The sequence below is a fragment of the Polypterus senegalus genome, chromosome 15, assembly GCF_016835505.1.
Source record: "Polypterus senegalus isolate Bchr_013 chromosome 15, ASM1683550v1, whole genome shotgun sequence".
NCBI lineage: Eukaryota > Metazoa > Chordata > Cladistia > Polypteriformes > Polypteridae > Polypterus > Polypterus senegalus.
In genome coordinates this window covers 37,413,901-37,434,311 of record NC_053168.1, presented here as the reverse complement: position 1 = coordinate 37,434,311, position 20,411 = coordinate 37,413,901, and the positions used below count along the sequence as shown (strand labels likewise).

The 20,411-nt window shown below is 35.5% G+C and overlaps 1 protein-coding gene across 5 annotated transcripts in view; it reads right to left on the bottom strand.

Moving 5' to 3' along the window:
• The window catches only part of elmo1 (engulfment and cell motility 1 (ced-12 homolog, C. elegans)), a 530,141-nt gene that overhangs the window by 30,278 nt on the left and 479,452 nt on the right, over positions 1-20,411 (bottom strand). For all 5 annotated transcript variants that reach the window (XM_039737602.1, XM_039737605.1, XM_039737604.1 and 2 more), the window contains one exon: positions 586-693. In XM_039737602.1, the coding sequence (XP_039593536.1) occupies positions 586-693 (108 nt within the window). The remainder of the gene's footprint in view (positions 1-585; positions 694-20,411) is intronic.

The window sequence follows — 20,411 nt, the reverse complement described above, 5'->3', positions numbered from 1 at the left end:
TCGGGTATCTATCTTTATTCACAAAGTATCAATTCAAGAACTTGGTTAAGAAAATTACAAGAATTTGCTTTTAACAAATGCTCTATTTTGGTGCAATATTAAAATGATAAAGTTGCATGTCTTAAGCCTTAAATCTGATGTGGTGTAAACTCGGCCTACCTGTTCATTTAATGCTGAGTATTAAAGACTGTTTTCAGTGAGGATGCATAGGAAAGGTAATATGCCATGCTTTCATAGCTATGAAAAGCAATAGTCAGGAGTCTACACCTAGGGCTACAGAAATAATAAGGGAGAGGAGTAACAGCTGGGATAAAGTCGCCATTACGTTTACACAGTGATACTATGAAGTCAAGCCAGTATTCTTTTGTAAAGGTTTATACAAGGAGCTAATGAGGCCAACAGCACCAAACCCTCAATAGTATGGCATTAATTAAACAAAGGCATACAAAATCATTAAACCTTAGGCCTACAGTTCATCACTTTTAATAATGGAACAGTATCAAAATTGCAAGAACTGAATTATTTAATTCACATATTGCTTTTGATAGTGCAGCAGCTGACTAAAACAGATAAACTGTTACTCACATTTTTCTTGCAGAGTCTCGTGTGGTACTTCACCCTGGGGGCTTTCCTCCAAGTCTCCATAGTGCAGGACCTTGTGATTTGGTGAGAGACGACAGTACCAGAATTTATCTGTAAAGTGAAAACATGTAAAATTTGTAAAACCAGAACATTTATCACATTTTATTTTGACTACTATATTGAAAGTTGCTCATGTGCTACCAAATTTAACGAAGTGATATCAGACAATCTCATAAGCATACTTGAGATAATGCAACAAATGGTTTCCCCTAAACATTTGCAGTACAGTAGAATAAACTGTAGTGTCAACATGTCAGATAAAGTAAAGCATTCACTCAAAGGGAGTGAAAACAACAACAGGCAAGAATGAATGTCAAATCTCAAATATACTAATTATTTTAGCGTGCACTCTATTTAGAACAAAACTAGGTAATACAGTGACTCTTGTTAGAAAGTAACTATAAGATACCAACAATATAATTTTTTTTCTTTTCATGTACAAATGGAAAATTTTGTGAATCTTACTCATCACTGAATCTAAAACTGCACAAAGAAGAAACTTGTTCAGTCATTTGGATAATTAACAATGCAAATACACTTGTAGAAAAAATATACAAATGCAAAGTCCTGGGTAAAAACCTCAACCATTTATTTAGCACTAGTTCATTTTCATTGTTGATAGAATTGCTGCTTTGATTTTAAAAGGAAAACACTGAGCAATAAAACTTGATTAGTAGAATGTGCTTCAACAGGGGTCTAATGTGGAGTAAGTAAGAACGAAAACAAAACAAAAAAAAATACCAGAAAAAAAAATATCAATGAGAAAAAAAATTCAAGAAAGGCAGCAGGATTGCATGAAATGTAGCTATTATGAAAATGAATTGGATGCATTTTTATACTAACAAACATAAAATATAAAAAAAATACCATGAATTCCATGAGTATGGCTTGTGGAAATGTAGCATTAGCAGGTAGTTTCCTTAACGGATATTGTGAATAGCTTTTTAACAAAAACAGACATAAATGAATGAAAGAGCTCATAACAGGCTCAGAAATTAAATTATATACTGTACATATACAAAAACACACACATACTGTACACTAAAGAAGAATACAGTCAGACACAATAACATTCATTAAACATATTGTAAGTTGTTGCTAATCCACTACTGGAATGTAAAGCACAAGGTCATTCACCATCAAGGACTTGCTTTGTTGTCCTGAAAGAGTTAAGTGCAGTATGCAGCCTCATCTCCAGCTGTAGAGAGATTGCTTAACTTGCAATGACATTTACTGTGAAAGGCTGCATATAAAACATGGCTTTCTTGTATGAAATATTTCAAATGCTCTTTTCCTTATTCTGATTTACAATTAAAATTGACATGCTAGGCTAGATTTCAGTTTAGCCCTTTTCTAATCTGCTCCCTTATGATCTGCATCATCATAACTGAAAACCTCTCCAAAATAAGTGGTAATATTTTGTAACTGTCTCACTTTATCTAGTACATGTTTGATAACATTCTTCTTTGTGTATTCACAGATTTTATACATTTTTAGAATTTCTATTTCAGTTGTATTACTTTAGGACCACTTTATTACAGTAATAAGTTATTCCAAACACAATTTTTTCATATTTGTTTTTTTCTCTTTCATTCACAAAATGTTGTTTTCCTAATACTATATATGGTGCTCTTCTTGCATTATACTTTTCCAGGTCCACTTCAAAACAGCTGAGCACCAAAAAAATTTATGAAGAACAATATAATAAAGACTAGAAACCACAGTGTGGTGAGTTACTGATGGCCTTGTTTGCTGAACAGGATTATATGGTCTACCTGTAATAGCTGAAGGCTTGGGAGCACCTCTGACGGTAAGCAGCAGGGTCTTTCATTAAGGAGTTGAGCCATTAGCTACCAGTTAGAAGTACTGATATCTGATAGGTAACTAGAGGAAAAATATATAATAAAAACAATAGCAAAACGTTTTTTTTTATTTCAAATGTGTTATATTTGGATGGCATGATGGTTTGTATTGCAGCCCCAGTTTCAGGCAATTTGTTTCAATTCTTGACTTAGTTAATAACTTTGTGGATTTTGAACCTTGTCCTTAACTATATGTACATTTTATCTGGGAAGTTTATTTTAGTACTTTATACTAAAACTATAGGTGATAGATTATCAGCTAACTCTAAATTGGCCTCAGTTTGACAGAGTGCTGGTATGTAAGTCTGTCTTTTACTTTTTCATTCTTGATCATTCCCAACTGACTTTAGCAATGAAATGAATAAATGGATTTTATTTTCCAAATAGAAATTCAAAGAAAAAGAAACTGGATTCCTGAAAAGACTACTGCCCGAAGTCCTGAGTAGTGAACTTTAATAAAGTCCATACCAAATCTAGTGACACTTAATGTGCTTTCTTCTTTTCTTAAAATATTACATTATATTGTGACTTCTAAGCAGTTCTAATTTAAAATGTGTGCTTTATGCAAAAATTGTTCCCCCTCTGGCACAATTATTTCCTTCCTAACATCAATTTATTTATTTTTATACATGTAAAGTACCTTTGAAAGGCACTGATTAAAATAAAGTTTTAAATAATTAAAAATCATTTAAAAAACATTTTGTTCAGTTTTCTAATTTGTTTTTTGTTCTTGGCAAAATTTACTGTTTTCACCTAAGGATGGAATAAATCTGTAAAAACTGTATGTTTGCCTTACGTCATTCTGTTGGGTATAGTCTGATAGGAAATTAAACTTTTGGAGTTTATTATTTTGGAAGATGCAGGCTGTGGGAAGAAAGGCCTCTAGTATGTACACGGGTGTCACCTAACTGCCTCAGAAAAATGTTTGGCTTGGTTGGTTAGTTGGGAGAATGCGCTGATAGCGTGTTGCCGCACCCACCATATGACAAACCACTTGTAATTGGGACCCGAGTGCAGCACCTTAGCACCAAGCTGGAACAGTGTTAGGTTTTTTTTGTTTTTTTAAATGGTGGCTGGAGTGTCAGTCCTGCCACCGACCCCCATGTTTTCCCATTTAAAAAGTATCTATAATGATAAAGGTGATGTAATTGAAAAGAAAAAAAAAAACAATGAAAATGTAATTTGGTAATTTTTTTGATCAAAAATAAGCAGGTGTGCCATTTCATTTTGTGGAAAAATTACTGTAAATAAACTGGTGGCTCTAAGAGCTGGTATTGCCCACTCATTTCCTATAACCGTCTAGCAGTCTCTGACATCAAATGAAAGAAAAATTTTTTAAGCCGTATGATGTTTGAGGGGTATGTTGCATGCCCAGCCCTGCTGTTAAAACTCATTTCTTTAGGATGGTACACTATTTCTCAATACAGTACATACAGAGTATTGGGAAGCTCATAACTTGTTTTATCATCTTTGATTTTATTGGTGTTGTTGTGCTTGTTGGTTTTATTTTATTTTTTTGAGACCTAGAGTGTCTTTAAAAAGTTCCTTTAAAAAAAAAAAATTATTTATTATTATTACCCTGAGCAGGATCACCAGAATCTAACAAAGAAATTAATGGATAGCAAGTAGATACTTTAATATTAATAACAAATCTGTTTGACATTAGAAGGAACAATAATTGAATATGTCAGGCTTTCTTATACAGTATATACAGTAGACATAAAGCACAAACTGTTTTCCAAGTAAGCAAAAGGAAATACCAACATCACTGTAGCTAATTATTAAAATTCTGAAGAACAATCAAGAATACAGAAATTGAGGTACACCGAGATTAATATAAGAAATATAACACAGGTGGGGGTGGCAGAAAAAAATAGGATTTATAAGAATGACCATAATCAGTAAAAATAGCAAATAAAACTCCCAAGTAAATAATTAACTCTAATAGTGTCTGGAAGACAGCACTTGGCTAACAATTATTTAAAAAATAAGTAGCACAATGTTGACAGATGTGGATTGTTAGGCTGGTTATTTGTGAACTGACCAATTTCTCACTAAGATAGTCTGCACATTGGCACTGTATATGCTTGGCTGAGTGACTCTTATTTGAGGGTCTGTTAGAAGGTTATGTCCTTAGCCTCTTCAGCACTGACTCGGTAATATGATTTGACATTTTGCTGCCCGAAGAATAATCAGTGTTTTGTACTGGAATTAGCAAATAATTTCTGATACTGTAAAACAATGCATAGTTTCTAAAAATTGTACATTTTGCAGTAACTGTTATTATTCAAAATAATAAAACAGCAAGGACTTCATCACAATTAAAAATGACTGAATAACTTACAATTTACATGCACACTTCATAATTTGAAGAAACAAGATAAGTATTTTTTTTATTTAAGTCCAGGTCCCTGGATAATATAATCCACTTTAACCATGAAAAGTACTAATTTAAACAGGCACATTGATAATAATTTCCCCGCAGATATGAGTTCATGTAATTTCACATTTTTTGGGATCTGCAGAGCAAGATATGGGGCATTAAAATTCTCTGTGCACTTTACCAAAGCAGCATATTGCTAATAATTCTCATGTGATGAGGAATTTTGGTTTATTTTCACCATGTTTGCTTTACAATTTCAGACACTTTACATGGGAATGAACATGTAACATTTATTGTAACCTTTACCATTATGACCATTATGGTATTACCATTACCATAATGACCAGTGGTCCAGTCAATCCTGGGTTTAAAGTCACTCTAACTGGCATTAATAAAAAAGGTATCATGATAATAAAAAAGAATTCACGCAGAACAAAAAAAAAAGAATTTTGAAATCCGAAAGCTAATCAGCTTGGAAAAATACAAATGTCTCAATGCCAGACAGAAAATAAAGACTGATAGACAACATATTAAAAATTAATTTAAAAAAATAAGATTTTATACAAATGGCCCTTAAAGATTATGTTAACCTAGCAGAAATTAATTGGGAAAAAATAAAGAACATATTAAATCAAATGAGATAATTTAGAATTACCATAGACTGCTGGCTAACTGGCTTTGGTGAAGTAGGCAACAAAATATTTTGTTAGAGACAGATTAAGTGGAGACGTTCGCAGGCTCAGTACATATAATTTGTTTTTCTTGACATTATTAGGCCTAAATCAGAATGAAAACTGTAAAAGGAAACTTTTAAAACCAGACTTTCTTGCCATGGAAGTTTTCTTGTTTAATGCTGGTTGAGTGCTAGTCTTTAGCAAAGTTATTTCGATAAATGGTTTACGTTCAGACACTGTGTTGAACATACTGCGTTCTTTTATAACAGAATCAATCTGAGGTCATGTGCTGCATTTGTTCATATCACTCTGCCCAGAAACTCATGCTGCAATGACTAAGTATAGTAGTAGCCCACACAAAGCAGAGCCCAACCTTGAAAAAAGTGCCAAGTCCATTGCAAAGCACACTCATAAACACATCTACACTCAGTCATTACTGGCCACTTCAGACATGGCAGAGTGCTGACCAGTAATCCTTCACTGACCATGGCATTGATCTTTTCACATTTCAACTACTGCAACTGCCTGCTGGACAGAGCACTGACATGTGTTACATGTGTGGAGACATTGCTTCTGAACTTTTGTTGACATTTTGTTGTCTTAATTTAAGATAGTAAATTATTACATAAGACAGCTTTGACCTTATTTTCCAGTTTTTACAGGAGATATTGCCATGAAGCCTATTGTTACGTTGTCTCTTACAATTATAAGGTCTCAATCACGAATTAAAAAGAAAGAATGTATTCTGAAACATAACAGGTTTAAATGCTAAAATAGTATTTTTACAGGAGACCCACTTATTAAACAAGGATCAGTTTCGACTGCATGGAGACTGGACTGGCCAAATATTCCATTCCAGCTTTACAAAGAAAACTAGAGGTGTGGGAATTCTTATACATAGAACAATCTCATTTGTAGTATCAGATGTAATATCTGATCCTGAAGGGACATATGTGATTGTCATGGGTAATTTATTTAACAGTAAAGTTATTTTGATAAATATCTATGCACCCAATGTGGATGATAGGAACTTCATCCACAATGTATTTGCGTCCATTCCTAATATGAAACATTAACAAAATTATAATGCTGGTGACTGTGTGTTTTAAATCCAGACCTGGATAGGTCACCTGCCACAGGGGTGATGACATCAAACACTGCAAAAACAATTACACAGTTTGTAACTGATCACAACTTATCAGACCCCTGGAAATTTCTAAACCTAAATTCAAGAGCATATTCCTTCTACTCACCAGTGCATCACGGTTACTCAAGAATTGATTATTTCTTTATAGATAACAATTTCTTGCCTATGATTAAATCTTGTAAGTACGACATTATTGTTATCTCCAACCAAGCCCCTTTGATCATGGAGCTTAAATTACTATGCCCCACATACTCATCTTGCAACTGGCATCTTAACCCACTTTTATTAGCAGACAAGAACTGTACAGAATTTATATCCAAGCAAATCAATTTTTTTTAACAGACAAACTTGTCCTCAGGGGTTTCTGCAGGAATACTCTGGGAAACTTTGAAGGCTTTCTTAAGAGGACAGATTATTTAATATCTTTCCCACAAAAATAAGTCAGAAACCAAGAAGGTATCAAAGCAAATCAGTGAAATTACCAGAATAGATCAAGAATGTGGCAGGTGCCCAAATGAGGCACTTTATAGGAAAAGACAGGCTCTGCGTACAGAACTCCACCACTTCACAAATAAAGAAAAAAATCAACTCATTTTTAAATCAAGACATCATTACTATGAACAAAGAGAGAAGGCTAATAAGATATTAGCTCAACAAATCCACAAGCAGGAAGGTCGCAATGCAATCCCAGCAATTACCAACACAGATGGAGACAAAAATATTGACCATAAAAATAAAAAAAAAACTTGGAAGGAGACGATATGTGATCTTCTTGGAAGACAATTTAATGTCCCGCGAGAGACACTTTAACATCATGTAAGAAAAAGCAGTGAGACAAAACGACAGCTGCTGTACAGGCTTTTAAATGATCGACACACAGCGCACCAATCAGAACATGCAGCTCGGTAGCAGCAGCAGAAAGACAGCAGCTGATCAGACCGCATCTCCTCAGCGTGCGTTCAGCCCCCCGACCCTCCCCCCTTGATAACGCAAGTGGCAGAGACGCGAAGTGACTGGAGTGTAGCACGCCGGGGGTTTGTGGATAGGAGGGGGTGGGTGAGTGAAGCGAGCTGGGGGCAAAACCCCCTAGTTGACAATAAAAATATAATGCACACATTTAGAGAGTACTATAAGTCCTTATATTCTACTCAATTTAAAGAAGACAAGAGACAACCTAATGTGTTTCTGGATGCATTACAGATATCACAACTACATACCCTCAGTGCAGAGGAACTGAATAAACCTCTGGCACTCCCAGAATTACTAGATGCTACAAACTCACTTCAGAGTGGTAAAGCAGCAGGCCCTGATGGCTACCCTGCCGAATTGTATAAATAATTCTCAATTAAGTTAGCTCCCCTTTTATTAGCAACATATACAGAAGCCAGAGACAATAAAATTCTACCTCAAAACCTTTCACCAAGCATTAATTACCATCTTTCCTAAGCAAAATAAGGACTTACTACAATGTGCATCATACAAACCAATTTCACTCACTTCTGAATAATGATGTTAAGATTCTCTCTGAAGTCCTAGCTAGAAGGATTGAGAAACTGTTTCCTTCGGTAATATCACATGACCAAACTGGATTTATTAAAGGCTTTCAATCTTCGACACCTGTTTAATGTAATATATTCACCTATAAAGTCCAACACCCCAGAGATGATATCATCATTGGATACAGAAAAAGCATTTGATATGGTTGAATGAAAGTATGTCTTTACTACCCTGGAGAAATTTGGGTATGGCCCGAACATATGTGAATACATCAATCTACTGTATACCAGTCCAGAAGCTTCAGTATGTATTAACAACATTAATTCAGAGTACTTTAAACTAGAACATGGTAGTAGGCAAGGATGCCCCTTGTCACCACTGCTTTTTGCAATCGCCATTGAGCCACTGGCAGTTCACTTTTGAAATGCTTATGAGATAAACGGTATTGGACTTGAACAGAAAATTTCACTATATGCAGATGATATGGTACTGTATATATAAGATCCACAAAATACTGTGCCTGCAGTCCTAACAGCACTAAGAGAATTTCAAAAGATTTATAGTGTCAAAATTAATTTGAATAAAAGTGAGCCCTTAAGCACACAATGTTAGATTGGACACCTTCTCTTTTATCATCACAGATCAGTTTAAATACCTAGGGGTAAACATCACGATTTAAACATAAAGCTCTTTAGCAACAAACTTTTGCTGTCTCCACGGAAAAACTCAAGCAAGACTTGCATAGATGGTCTACCCTTTATCTCACTTTAGCTGGAAGAATTAACACTGTCAAGATAAATATCCTTCCTAAGCTTCTTTTTCTATTTCAAAGCATTTCAATATACATCAATAAATATTTTAAGAAATTAGATTCAACCATAACCTCATTTATTTGGACCCTACAAAGACCTAAGGCAGAAGGTGGCATGGCTCTACCTAACTTTCAATTTTATTACTGGGCAGCAAATACACAAACTATACAAACCTGGACATTGACACAAATAGATGAACATACACAGGCTTGGTCGGCAAAAAAATAAAATCCTGCAGCGCTTCTTTATATTCCTTACTTTGTACCCCAATAAGTACAAGTAATCACCAATATACTAACAACCCAATTATGCATTCACTCAGAATATGGAATCAATGTAGGAAGTATTTTAAGATAGAGAAGCTTTTATCTGCGGCACCTCTGGACAATAACCAAATTTTTCCACCATCTCAAACATACATAGTTTTTAATGTTTGGAAAACATTCAGGATTAAATCACTTAAAATATCTGTACATAGACAACATCTTTGCATCCTACAAACAATTACAATTCAAATTTAACTTTTCAGCAATACATTCCTCCAAATGAGAAACTTTGCTAAACAAAACCTGCCCAGTTTTCCTTACCTCCCACCTATTTCTATTCTGGAAAAAATATTGATCAGTCTTGAGTGCTCAGACAGCATTTCTGTAATATACAAAAACATTTTCAAAGATCCCAGAGTACATTAGGAAAAGCATCCCTCACTCAACATTTCAGAAAAGGAGCAGAAGGCAGTGATGCATATGAATTCACTCAAGCACTATATACGCAAAGCATACAATTATTCAACTTAAAATCATCTGTCGAGCACATCTGTCTAGTTTAAATTTGTCCAAAATGTTTCCAGGGCAAGATCAAACCTGCAAACGTTGCAATTGAGCTCCTGCTTCATTTGGCCACATGTTTTAGGCTTACCCTAAATTAACATAATTTTGGACCAAAATCTTTCAATGCCTTTCAGACAGCCTTGGCATCACAATCCCTCCTAATACACTAACAGCTGTGTTTGGTGTACTTCCAGATGGGCTTAAAGTGGAGAAGGACAAACTGTAATTGCCTTTACTTCACTACTAGCATGTATACTTATCTTGCTGAAGTGGAAGAATCCTAATCCACTAACTGATGTTATATATTATTTGAAACTGGAAAAAAATCTAATTCTCACTTAGAGGATCTGTGTAAAACTTTTTAAAACCTTGCAGGATCTAATCGATAACATTTTAGAAAAAGCACCCGGGGTTTGTTCCTGCCTTACGCCCTGTGCTGGCTGGGATTGGCTCCAGCAGACCCCTGTGACCCTGTGTTAGGATATAGTGAGTTGGATAATGACTGACTGACTGACTTAAATTAAGGAAGTGGATTCTCTTTCCTTATTTATTTTATTTATATATTTATTTACTTATTTTTCCTAATTTTAAAGTTTTACTCTGTTAGCCTAGCTGTCTTTCTCATGGGTGGGGGCTGATTTGATGTGTAAAATTTGACTTCCTTGTATGGAATGTTACTTTTAATAAACTCAATAAAATGCTTAAAAAGTGCAGCAGCATGTCTGGGGTTTAACAATTTCTGGCATGCCATTCCTCTTTTTTGATCACTACATTGGCTCCCTGTAGCAGCACATATTATACTCAAATCCTTGCTGCTTTCTGACAGAGTAGTCAATTTGTCAGCACCTACTGTATATATATAGGTGGAGACATTTATGAGGTCCTATGCTCCTTCTTGTCCACTCAGGTCTGCTGACGAATGGTGTCTGCTGATGTCACTTCTGTGTGGCCTCAATCTCATGTGTAGCTCCCAGCATGTGGAATGAACTGCATAATAAAAGAGTGCTTGCAGACTCTCTTGTTGGGTGAATTTCTGTTTAACTGATATTGACTTTAGTAGGATTCTATGATATAGGAATTGTAACTCGCTGGCATTTTGTTTGGAGTGCTTCACTTCAGATGATCAATTTTGTAACCTTGTCCTGTAACACTTGTTTCCAAGCAACATCCTAGACTGATGTTAAATGATTATGTTGACCTCTTTTGTAAGTGGCTTTGGATAAAAGCATCTGTGAAGCAAATAAATATAAATGTAAATGTACCATAATAAAGAGACAAAAGCCATCACACCCAGAGGAAATATACAAGCAATACATAGACAGTGACTAGGCTGGGAATTGAACAGATTCAAGCAGCAGCAGAGCAGTGTGTTAAGCTACTGCTCTACCATGAAATAATGTGTTCACCTTACATTATGTAAAAAAAAAAAAAGTCTACCCAAGGCAGTCAATATGCTTTAACAAACTAACTATCATGAACCTCAATATATATAGTACATCATGCGCCTGGGAAGACAGGGTTAAGAAATGATTCCATGGCAATTAATTAATTTCTGTTTCTAAACTAACAAACACGTTTACAGGCAGGAATATACTGTAGCATGATCACTTTACTGCCTTAACTATCAATTTTTACTATTAAACTGCATTGGTCATTTTTCAAGTTAAATAAAAATGATAAAAAAATGTTAAAAACAAACAGTATTACTACATAGTAATCTAAATGGAGTGTATTTTACACATAAAAATGTTTTCATTACTCTAATGAAATAATCATTTCTACTATTTATGAAAAGATCAGTAGCCATACTGGCAGCAAAATGCATTGTGAATTCTTGGATACTAAATCCAGGGAGACCACTTGGTAATTTTAGACTTTAAATGACTCTGCTGCAGGTTCTGACTTGATATGTGTAACTGCAGTAATTATAGGTAATGATGATTGATTTTGGTACAAGGAGCAGGATGATTTTATGTAAAGTCAGGACTTATAAACTACAGTATAAGAAGAAAAAAAAATCAGTTAGAACAAGCTGGGACTTTCTCAGATAAGGCAAGTTTGACCACTACCATTATATAGACTCCACTGCCATCTGGGACAAACTTGTGGAGCTTAGAAAGACACACAGCTGAAAACAGTCGAGACCATTTTGAAATCCAAACTATTATCATCAGTACTTTTATCCAATGACTTACAAAATTTGAGACACAAATGGTTACATTTCTTTTTTTACAAGTGAAGCACAGGCATGTGAAGTGACTTGCTCATGGTCACACCGTGTCAGTAGTGAGATCTGAATCTTCTGCTTTAAGGTCTGAAGTACAAAATCTTAATAAAATGATTGAGCTAGTATCAGAATGCTTGGAAAATACTGAATGGCTAGCCTTTTGAATTGTGGATCTTGAGTATTTTGGCTGGAAAGCTATAGACTTTGAAAATGATTACCTACTGTCTGTTGGTCTACCGACTGGCCATTATTGCAAAATAAATTTCTGTTTATGTTCAGTATTTATTTCTGTTCTCTATGTTGTGTGTAAGCATTTTTAGGTTCAGTGTTTGGAACAATGAGGGCTGATGGAAGAAAGAATTCAAACGTAGCTTTTGGATAGTTTTTGAAAATAAGCTAAACTTTCAGCTTCACCTCATTGAAACATCATTACATTGCCTAAATGCTTTTCCACAGGGTATTTGGAAGGAAAAATAAAATCAATTCACTGCCTTTCCTAAATTTTAATCTAATCAAAGAGTATTGCTAGAGTGAGAGGAAATTTTAGAACTTTTGAAATGCTTGCTGAAATAAATATAAATACCATGAATTTCTATGAGAGACTTTAAAACAAATAAAAATGCAAGTTGTTTGTCTTTTTAACAATGATCCTGTGCTTCTATACAATCTGGCACTGCTTTTTCTAAATGCAGCATGACATTTTTATACAGTAAATGATTAAAAATACACCAGTTATTTAAAAACAGCATCTCTTAAGATATACATGTACTGTGTAAGATATAGCAAAAGACAACTTTTGATAAAAAAAATAAACTAGAAAGATTTTTTAACTTTTAATAGATCTTAAAAATGTTAATTTATTAAATGTAGAATATACTGTAAAGCATAACAAAGAATAAACACAAAATATCATCACCTATGCTAACACTGAATATTACAGTACATAGTTATTCCTTTGATAGGTATATTTTTTGCACTGATACAAAATTTATACAGATTTTGAAAATAAAAATTCTACAGATGCTTTTTTTTATTGTAAAAGCAACCTGTTATAGTACTTTTAAAATGAGCTTAAATGATGCTGTTCAGAGTCTTTATGTTAAGTGTTTAAAATCTGCATCATTACTTGCATGCTGGCAATGTATCTCGCTTTGTTTGTTTTATTTGTTCTATTTTACATTGTCAAATTGTGATATTCACTAAAAAAATAATTCATAAGTCTTTGCTTGTGGGCTATAAAAACATAAAACCATGGGTCTTTGGTCACATAAAGAATAAGAAAAAGGCACACATCATTTGAAGTGCAAGCTGCCTACATGTTTGAAAACTGCAGCATAAACCTATTTATAAAATAGAAAAAAAAGGGTGGAAATACTACCAGACAGCAAAACTCAGCCAAAAACACACTGTACTTACAATAAAAAGCTGGAATAAGATAATCAAAATAGAGTGTTGATTATTATGAGTCATCCTTTAAGCCAGATTAATTTAATGTGTATGGATTTAGGAAATGTTCCTCGATTAATAATGGACTAATTAAACTTTCAAAGTTTGTGGTAAATAATAAACTGTTGGGTGTAATGAGTTAATAAGATGGAATATACACTGAGGACCACATTAAGATATCACCTGTTCTTTAATGTACTATGACAGTTTAGGGTTTTGGAGTCCATGTGTGCAGGAAGACTAACTCAGATGAGAAACATCACTTTTTCATTGTAAATTTTAATCTTTTCTGAACATGAAAGGATTCTGAACACATTATAAAAATGTCTGATGCATATGGAAACTTCCAAACAATCAATAACATACTATATAAAACAAAGTTCAAGTATTAAGAAACAGAGTACTAAAATTTCATACTCATACTTAATGAAAGAACTATATTGAATGCAAATCTTTAGAAGAAGATCACACTAATTATATTATTTCAAACAGGATTAGGGATAACTTACTACTGAAAAGCAGTTTAATATACTCAGCAAAAAAAGAAACGTCCTCTGACTTTCAACTGTTTTTACTTTCAGTAAACTTAATGTGTAAATATTTGTATGAACACTAAAAGAGTCAACACCATGAGACATAAACTAAAAATGTTTCACAATGTGTCCCTGAATGAAAGGAGGCTCAAATTCAAAAGTACCAGTCAGTATCTGGTGTGGCCACCAGCTGCTTGAAGTACTGCAGTGCATCTCCTCCTCATGGACTGGACCAGATTTGTCAGTTCTTGCTGTGAGATGTTACCCCACTCTTCCGCCAAGACACCTGCAAGTTCCTGGACATTTCTGGGGGGAATGACCCTAGCCCTCACCCTGCGATCCAACAGGTCCCAGACGTGCTCAATGGGATTGAGATCCGGGCTCTTCCACTGCGAGGATGATCAGCTGTCCTTCCTGTCTCCCTGTGTATTGCCCTAGCCACATCAGCAATCCTCATGCCTCCCTGCAGCATGCCTAATGCACATTCACGCAGATGAGCAGGGACCCTGGCATCTTTCTTTGGGTGTTTTTCACAGTCGGTAGACAAGTCTCTTTAGTGTCCTGCGTTTTTAGAACTGTGACCTTAAATGCCTACTTTCTGTAAGCTGTTAAGGTCTTAACGACCATTCCACAGGTGCATGTTAATTAATTGATTATGGTTAATTGAACATGCATGGAAAACATTGTTTAAACCCTTTACAATGAAGATCTGTAAAGTTATTTGGATTTTTAAAACATTATTGTTGAAATACACAGCCCTGAAAAAGGGACGTTTCTTTTTTTGCTGAGTATATAATTATGCTTCAAGGCTTCCCTACCATCTACACTCACCTAAAAGATTATTAGGAACACCTATTCAATTTCTCATTAATGCAATTATCTAATCAACCAATCACATGGCAGTTGCTTCAATGCATTTAGGGGTGTGGTCCTGGTCAATACAATCTCCTGAACTCCAAACTGAATGTCAGAATGGGAAAGAAAAGTGATTTAAGCAATTTTGAGCGTGGCATGGTTGTTGGTGCCAGACGGGCTGGTCTGAGTATTTCACAATCTGCTCAGTTACTGGGATTTTCACGCACAACCATTTCTAGGGTTTACAAAGAATGGTGTGAAAAGGGAAAAACATCCAGGATGCGAAGTCCTGTGGGCTAAATGCCTTGTTGATGCTAGAGGTCAGAGGAGAATGGGCCGACTGATTCAAGCTAATAGAAGAGCAACTTTGACTGAAATAACCACTCGTTACAACCGAGGTATGCAGCAAAGCATTTGTGAAGCCACAACACGCACAACCTTGAGGCGGATGGGCTACAACAGCAGAAAACCCCACCAGGTACCACTCATCCCCACTATAAATAGGGAAAAGAGGCTACAATTTGCACAAGCTCACCAAAATTGGACAGTTGAAGACTGGAAAAATGTTGCCTGGTCTTAGGAGTCTCGATTTCTGTTGAGACATTCAAATGGTAGAGTCAGAATTTGGCGTAAACAGAATGAGAACATGAATCCATCATGCCTTGTTACCACTGTGCAGGCTGGTGGTGGTGGTGTAATGGTGTGGGGGATGTTTTCTTGGCATACTTTAGGCCCCTTAGTGCCAATTGGGCATCGTTTAAATGCCACGGGCTACCTGAGCATTGTTTCTGACGATGTCCATCCCTTCATGACCACCATGTACCCATCCTCTGATGGCTACTTCCAGCAGGATAATACACCATGTCACAAAGCTCGAATCATTTCAAATTGGTTTCTTGAACATGACAATGAGTTCACTGTACTAAATTGGCCCCCACAGTCACCAGATCTCAACCCAATAGAGCATCTTTGGGATGTGGTGGAACAGGAGCTTCGTGCCCTGGATGTGCATCCCACAAATCTCCATCAACTGCAAGATGCTATCCTATCAATATGGGCCAACATTTCTAAAGAATGCTTTCAGCACCTTGTTGAATCAATGCCACGTAGAATTAAGGCAGTTCTGAAGGCGAAATGGGGTCAAACACCGTATTAGGCAATAGGCATAATTGCACCCTGGAGAGGATTGTGAAACAAAATCCATTCAAAACTGTGGGGCAGATTCACAAAGAGTGGACTGCAGCTGGAGTCAGTGCTTCAAGAACCACCACGCACAGACGTATGCAAGACATGGGTTTCAGCTGTCGCATTCCTTGTGTCAAGCCACTCTTGAACAAGAGACAGCGTCAGAAGCATCTCACCTGGGCTAAAGACAAAAAGGACTGGACTGCTGCTGAGTTATGTTCTCTGATGAAAGGAAATTTTGCATTTCATTTGGAAATCAAGGTCCCAGAGTCTGGAGGAAGAGAGGAGAGGCACAGAATCCATTTTGCTTGAGGTCCAGTGTAAAGTTTCCACAGTCAGTGATGATTTGGGGTGCCATGTCATCTGTTGGTGTTGATCTATTGTGTTTTCTGAGGTCCAAGGTCAACGCAGCCGTCTACCAGGAAGTTTCAGAGCACTTCATCTCCATAAAGTTTGTCAGCAACAGGAAGCATGAAGATTTCATTTTCCAACAGGACCTGGCACCTGCACACAGTGCCAAAGCTACCAGTACCTGGTTTAAGGACCATGGTATCCCTGTTCTTGATTGGCCACCAAACTCGCCTGACAATAACCCCATAGAAAAATCTATGGGGTATTGTGAAGAGGAAGATGCAATATGCCAGACCCAACAATTCAGAAGAGCTGAAGTCGACTATCAGAGCAACATGGGCTCTCATAACACCTGAGCAGTGCCACAGACTGATCGACTCCATGCCATGCCACATTGGTGCAGTAATCCAGGCCAAAGGAGCCGCAAGTAAATATTGAGTGCTGTACATGTTCATACCTTTCAGTTGGCCAACATTTCTAAAAATCCTTTTTTTTGCATTGGTCTTAATTGATATTCTGATTTTCCGAGATACTGAATTTGGGACTATCATTAGTTGTCAGTTATAATCATTAAAATTAAAAGAAATAAACATTTCAAATACATCAGTCTGTGTGTAATGAATGAATGTAATATATAAGTTTCACTTTTTGAATGGAATTACTGAAATAAATCAACTTTGTCATGATATTCTAATTTTATGACTGGCACCTGTGTGTATATATTATATATATATATATATATATATATATATATACTGTATATATATATACTGTATATATATATATACACAGATATATATATATACACACACACATATTTATATACTGTACACAGATATATATATATATACACACACACATATATATATAAGTCCAAAGCCTAAAAGTGCAATGAGTTTGTGCAAAGATTTTATGTAATGTTTTTATGTCACACATTAAATCAGGCTTAATTTAAAACCTACATATGTATGTTTGGTATCATTCTTTTCAGAATTTATCGAACTTTAATGTGATGTTGTTAGATTTTCAGATTCTTATTACCTTTTTAAATTATAAAGTAAAAAATATGAAGAACTCACGTTCCGCGCGACAAGACTTTGTGCCAAGAGATTTAACCATGTCCGGGGCCGGAAATAAAAGACAGAGTAGATGACAAAGACAGCTGCTGTACAGGCTTTTAAATGTTCGAAGCACCGTGTAAGATGCAGATCACACGGCACGGCAGCAGCAGCAAGCCAGCAGCTGATCGAGCAAAGAGGAGGTAAAAAAAAAAAACAAAAAAAAACTAACTATATTTGTTTCCCATTGTATTACTGTTTAAGGGGGTGTTTCGGAGAAGACGATTGTAGCTTGGGTTAAATCAGCTTTTAGCAATTCACTCATGAGCTACAGTCCTGTTGCTGTTTTGATTGTTTAATTTTGTTTCCCCATGTCTGTGTCTTCTATGGTACAGTTAGAGGATTATCATTATTGGTGTAGTACATGTTATTGTTGGACTGTGTAGGCCGTCAGACGTTAAGACCGAACATTGCTAGTATGCGAAAATAATATAAAACAACATTCACTTTGAGTCCGAGTGTTCATAGGTCTGTATTGTTTAAAAATGTTTCTAGGCAACAGATTGTGCTGAGCATAAGTGCAGACAGTGGAGGTGCTGCTAAGGTGTACAACATAAACATTTCTTTGTGATTCGGTCCAGTCAAATTTTCCACTAGAAGGTGTGCTAGGCACTTGTCCAGACCACCTACACCCAGAAACAGCTCTACGTTCAATATTAAACACGGGCTTCTCAGGAAGTATCTTTTATAAACAATGCCATATCTTGGCACATTTTCTATTGTGAAGTCCCCAATAACTAAGATGTCTTTGTTATTAACAGAACACAAAGATGATGATGGTGAGGAGGAAGCACAGCTTCCTGGGTCTGGGTCTGGGTGAGCAGATGAAACCAATTACAAGTTTCAAAATTAGGTTGCAGTGGAGGGGGGAGACCTTGATTGATATTTATGCTGCTGAATTAAATCATTGTCTAATTGACAAGCTGAATCCAGTTGCTTGTCTGCGTTCTGGCATATATTATTCAAATTAAAATTCACAAATAATCATGACCACCACAACACACAGGGTAATGTAATCGGTCCATCACAACAAGCAGAATATTAAATAAGCAGAAATCTGCTAGCCAAAGTTAGCTTAAAATTGAATTAGGAAAAACATATACAGTGCCAAGAAAAAGTATGTAAACCCCTTAGAAACAACCACATTTATTTATAAATATGTCTTAAAATATGGTCTGATCTTCATCTAAGTTATAATGAACAAACACAATCTCTTTTAACTAATAGTCCACAAATTATTGTATTCTTGTTTTTACTGAATACATCATTCAAACAGTCACAGTGTAAGCTGGAAAAAGTATGCAAATCCTGAGGCTGATAACTTAAAGAAAAGCTAACTAGAGTCAGGAGAAAGAAATGTGAAGTCCACTGAATGAAACAAGATTAGAGGTGATGCTTAAAGTAACTCTGACCTAAAAAAAGACTCATAAATTTTGAGTTTGCTGTTCACAAGAAGTATCTTCTGACATGAAGCATACCTCTCATAAAAGAGACCTAATAACATCTACAATCAAGAATTTGCATAAAGATGGAAAGAGTTACAAAGTAATTTAAAAAATGTAGATATTCATCAGTCTACAGTGTGATAAGTATAATTTGAAACCATTTAATACTGTGGATACTCTCTCTAGATATGGGTGTCCAACCAAGATGACTAGAAACGTACAACGCAGAATGCTCAATATGGAAAAAAGAACCTAGAGTAACAGCTAAAGGCTTGAATTAATCATCGGAACAGGTTAACATCTCTATTCATGAGTCTATCAAATGCAAAACTTTGAACAGGAATGGTATTTGTTGAAGGATATCAAGGAGGAAGTTGCTGCTCAACAAAAGACATTGCTACACGCTTGAATTTTGCCAAAGACCATCTTGACACTACACAACTCTTATTGAGAAAATGTTGAATTGTTTGGGAAAAATAGCATGACATACTTAAATGAAAATATAATCCCAATGATGAGGTACATCTGGAGCATCATAATTTGCAGATGCATTGAGGCCTGGGCAACCTGTCACAACTGAGGAAAAAATTAATTGCCAGGTTTATCAAGGCATCCTACAGGATAATGTCAGGGTGGCTGTATGTCAGCTGAAACTTGGGTTTTGCAACAGGTCATTGACCCTGAAAGGAAGAATGGTCTAAAATTCCTCCTAAACTATGCACAGGTCTGCTCAGCAGCTAGCAGATGAGCTTGTTAGAGATTATTGCTCCTAAAGGAGACTCTTAGATCAAATGGTTTACTTACTTTTTCCACAGGACACTATGAATGTTTGATGAGAGTGCCCAAAGAAGATTATAATTCTCTGTGTTATTAGCATAAGCATATTGTGTTTGTCTATACTTGTGATTTAGACAAAGGTGAGATCAATTTTATGACTGTGTAATGAGGTAATTCTAAAGGGTTCACATACTTTTTCTTGCCACTGTAAAAATGAATAAAATGTAAAAAATGTTATGTTAAAAATAAAATATCAGTAACACATTTATTTACCACAACTGCAGCCATGAAGTAGTTCCATTAATAAAGCCTGTTTGTGAAAGTTAAGTCATATTTATATAACCTGTTATTGAATTCTGTTTCAAAAATATAGTGGAGCAATGTGGAGATATAATTTTTCACATTCAAGCAATGCAATTGTAAATATGAAGTATATTTTAAGAATTTTTGAATTGTAATTGACTATTATTTCATTGTGATACTCTAGTGTTAGCAGTAAGAATATTGTTAAATGTTTGTGCATTTCAATCGTACATATCTGATACAAAACTTGGTTTATAAAGAAAAAAAATGTACTGTAGTAATAACATAATGCTCAATCAAATTTAGCCTAAAACAAGGCCAGTG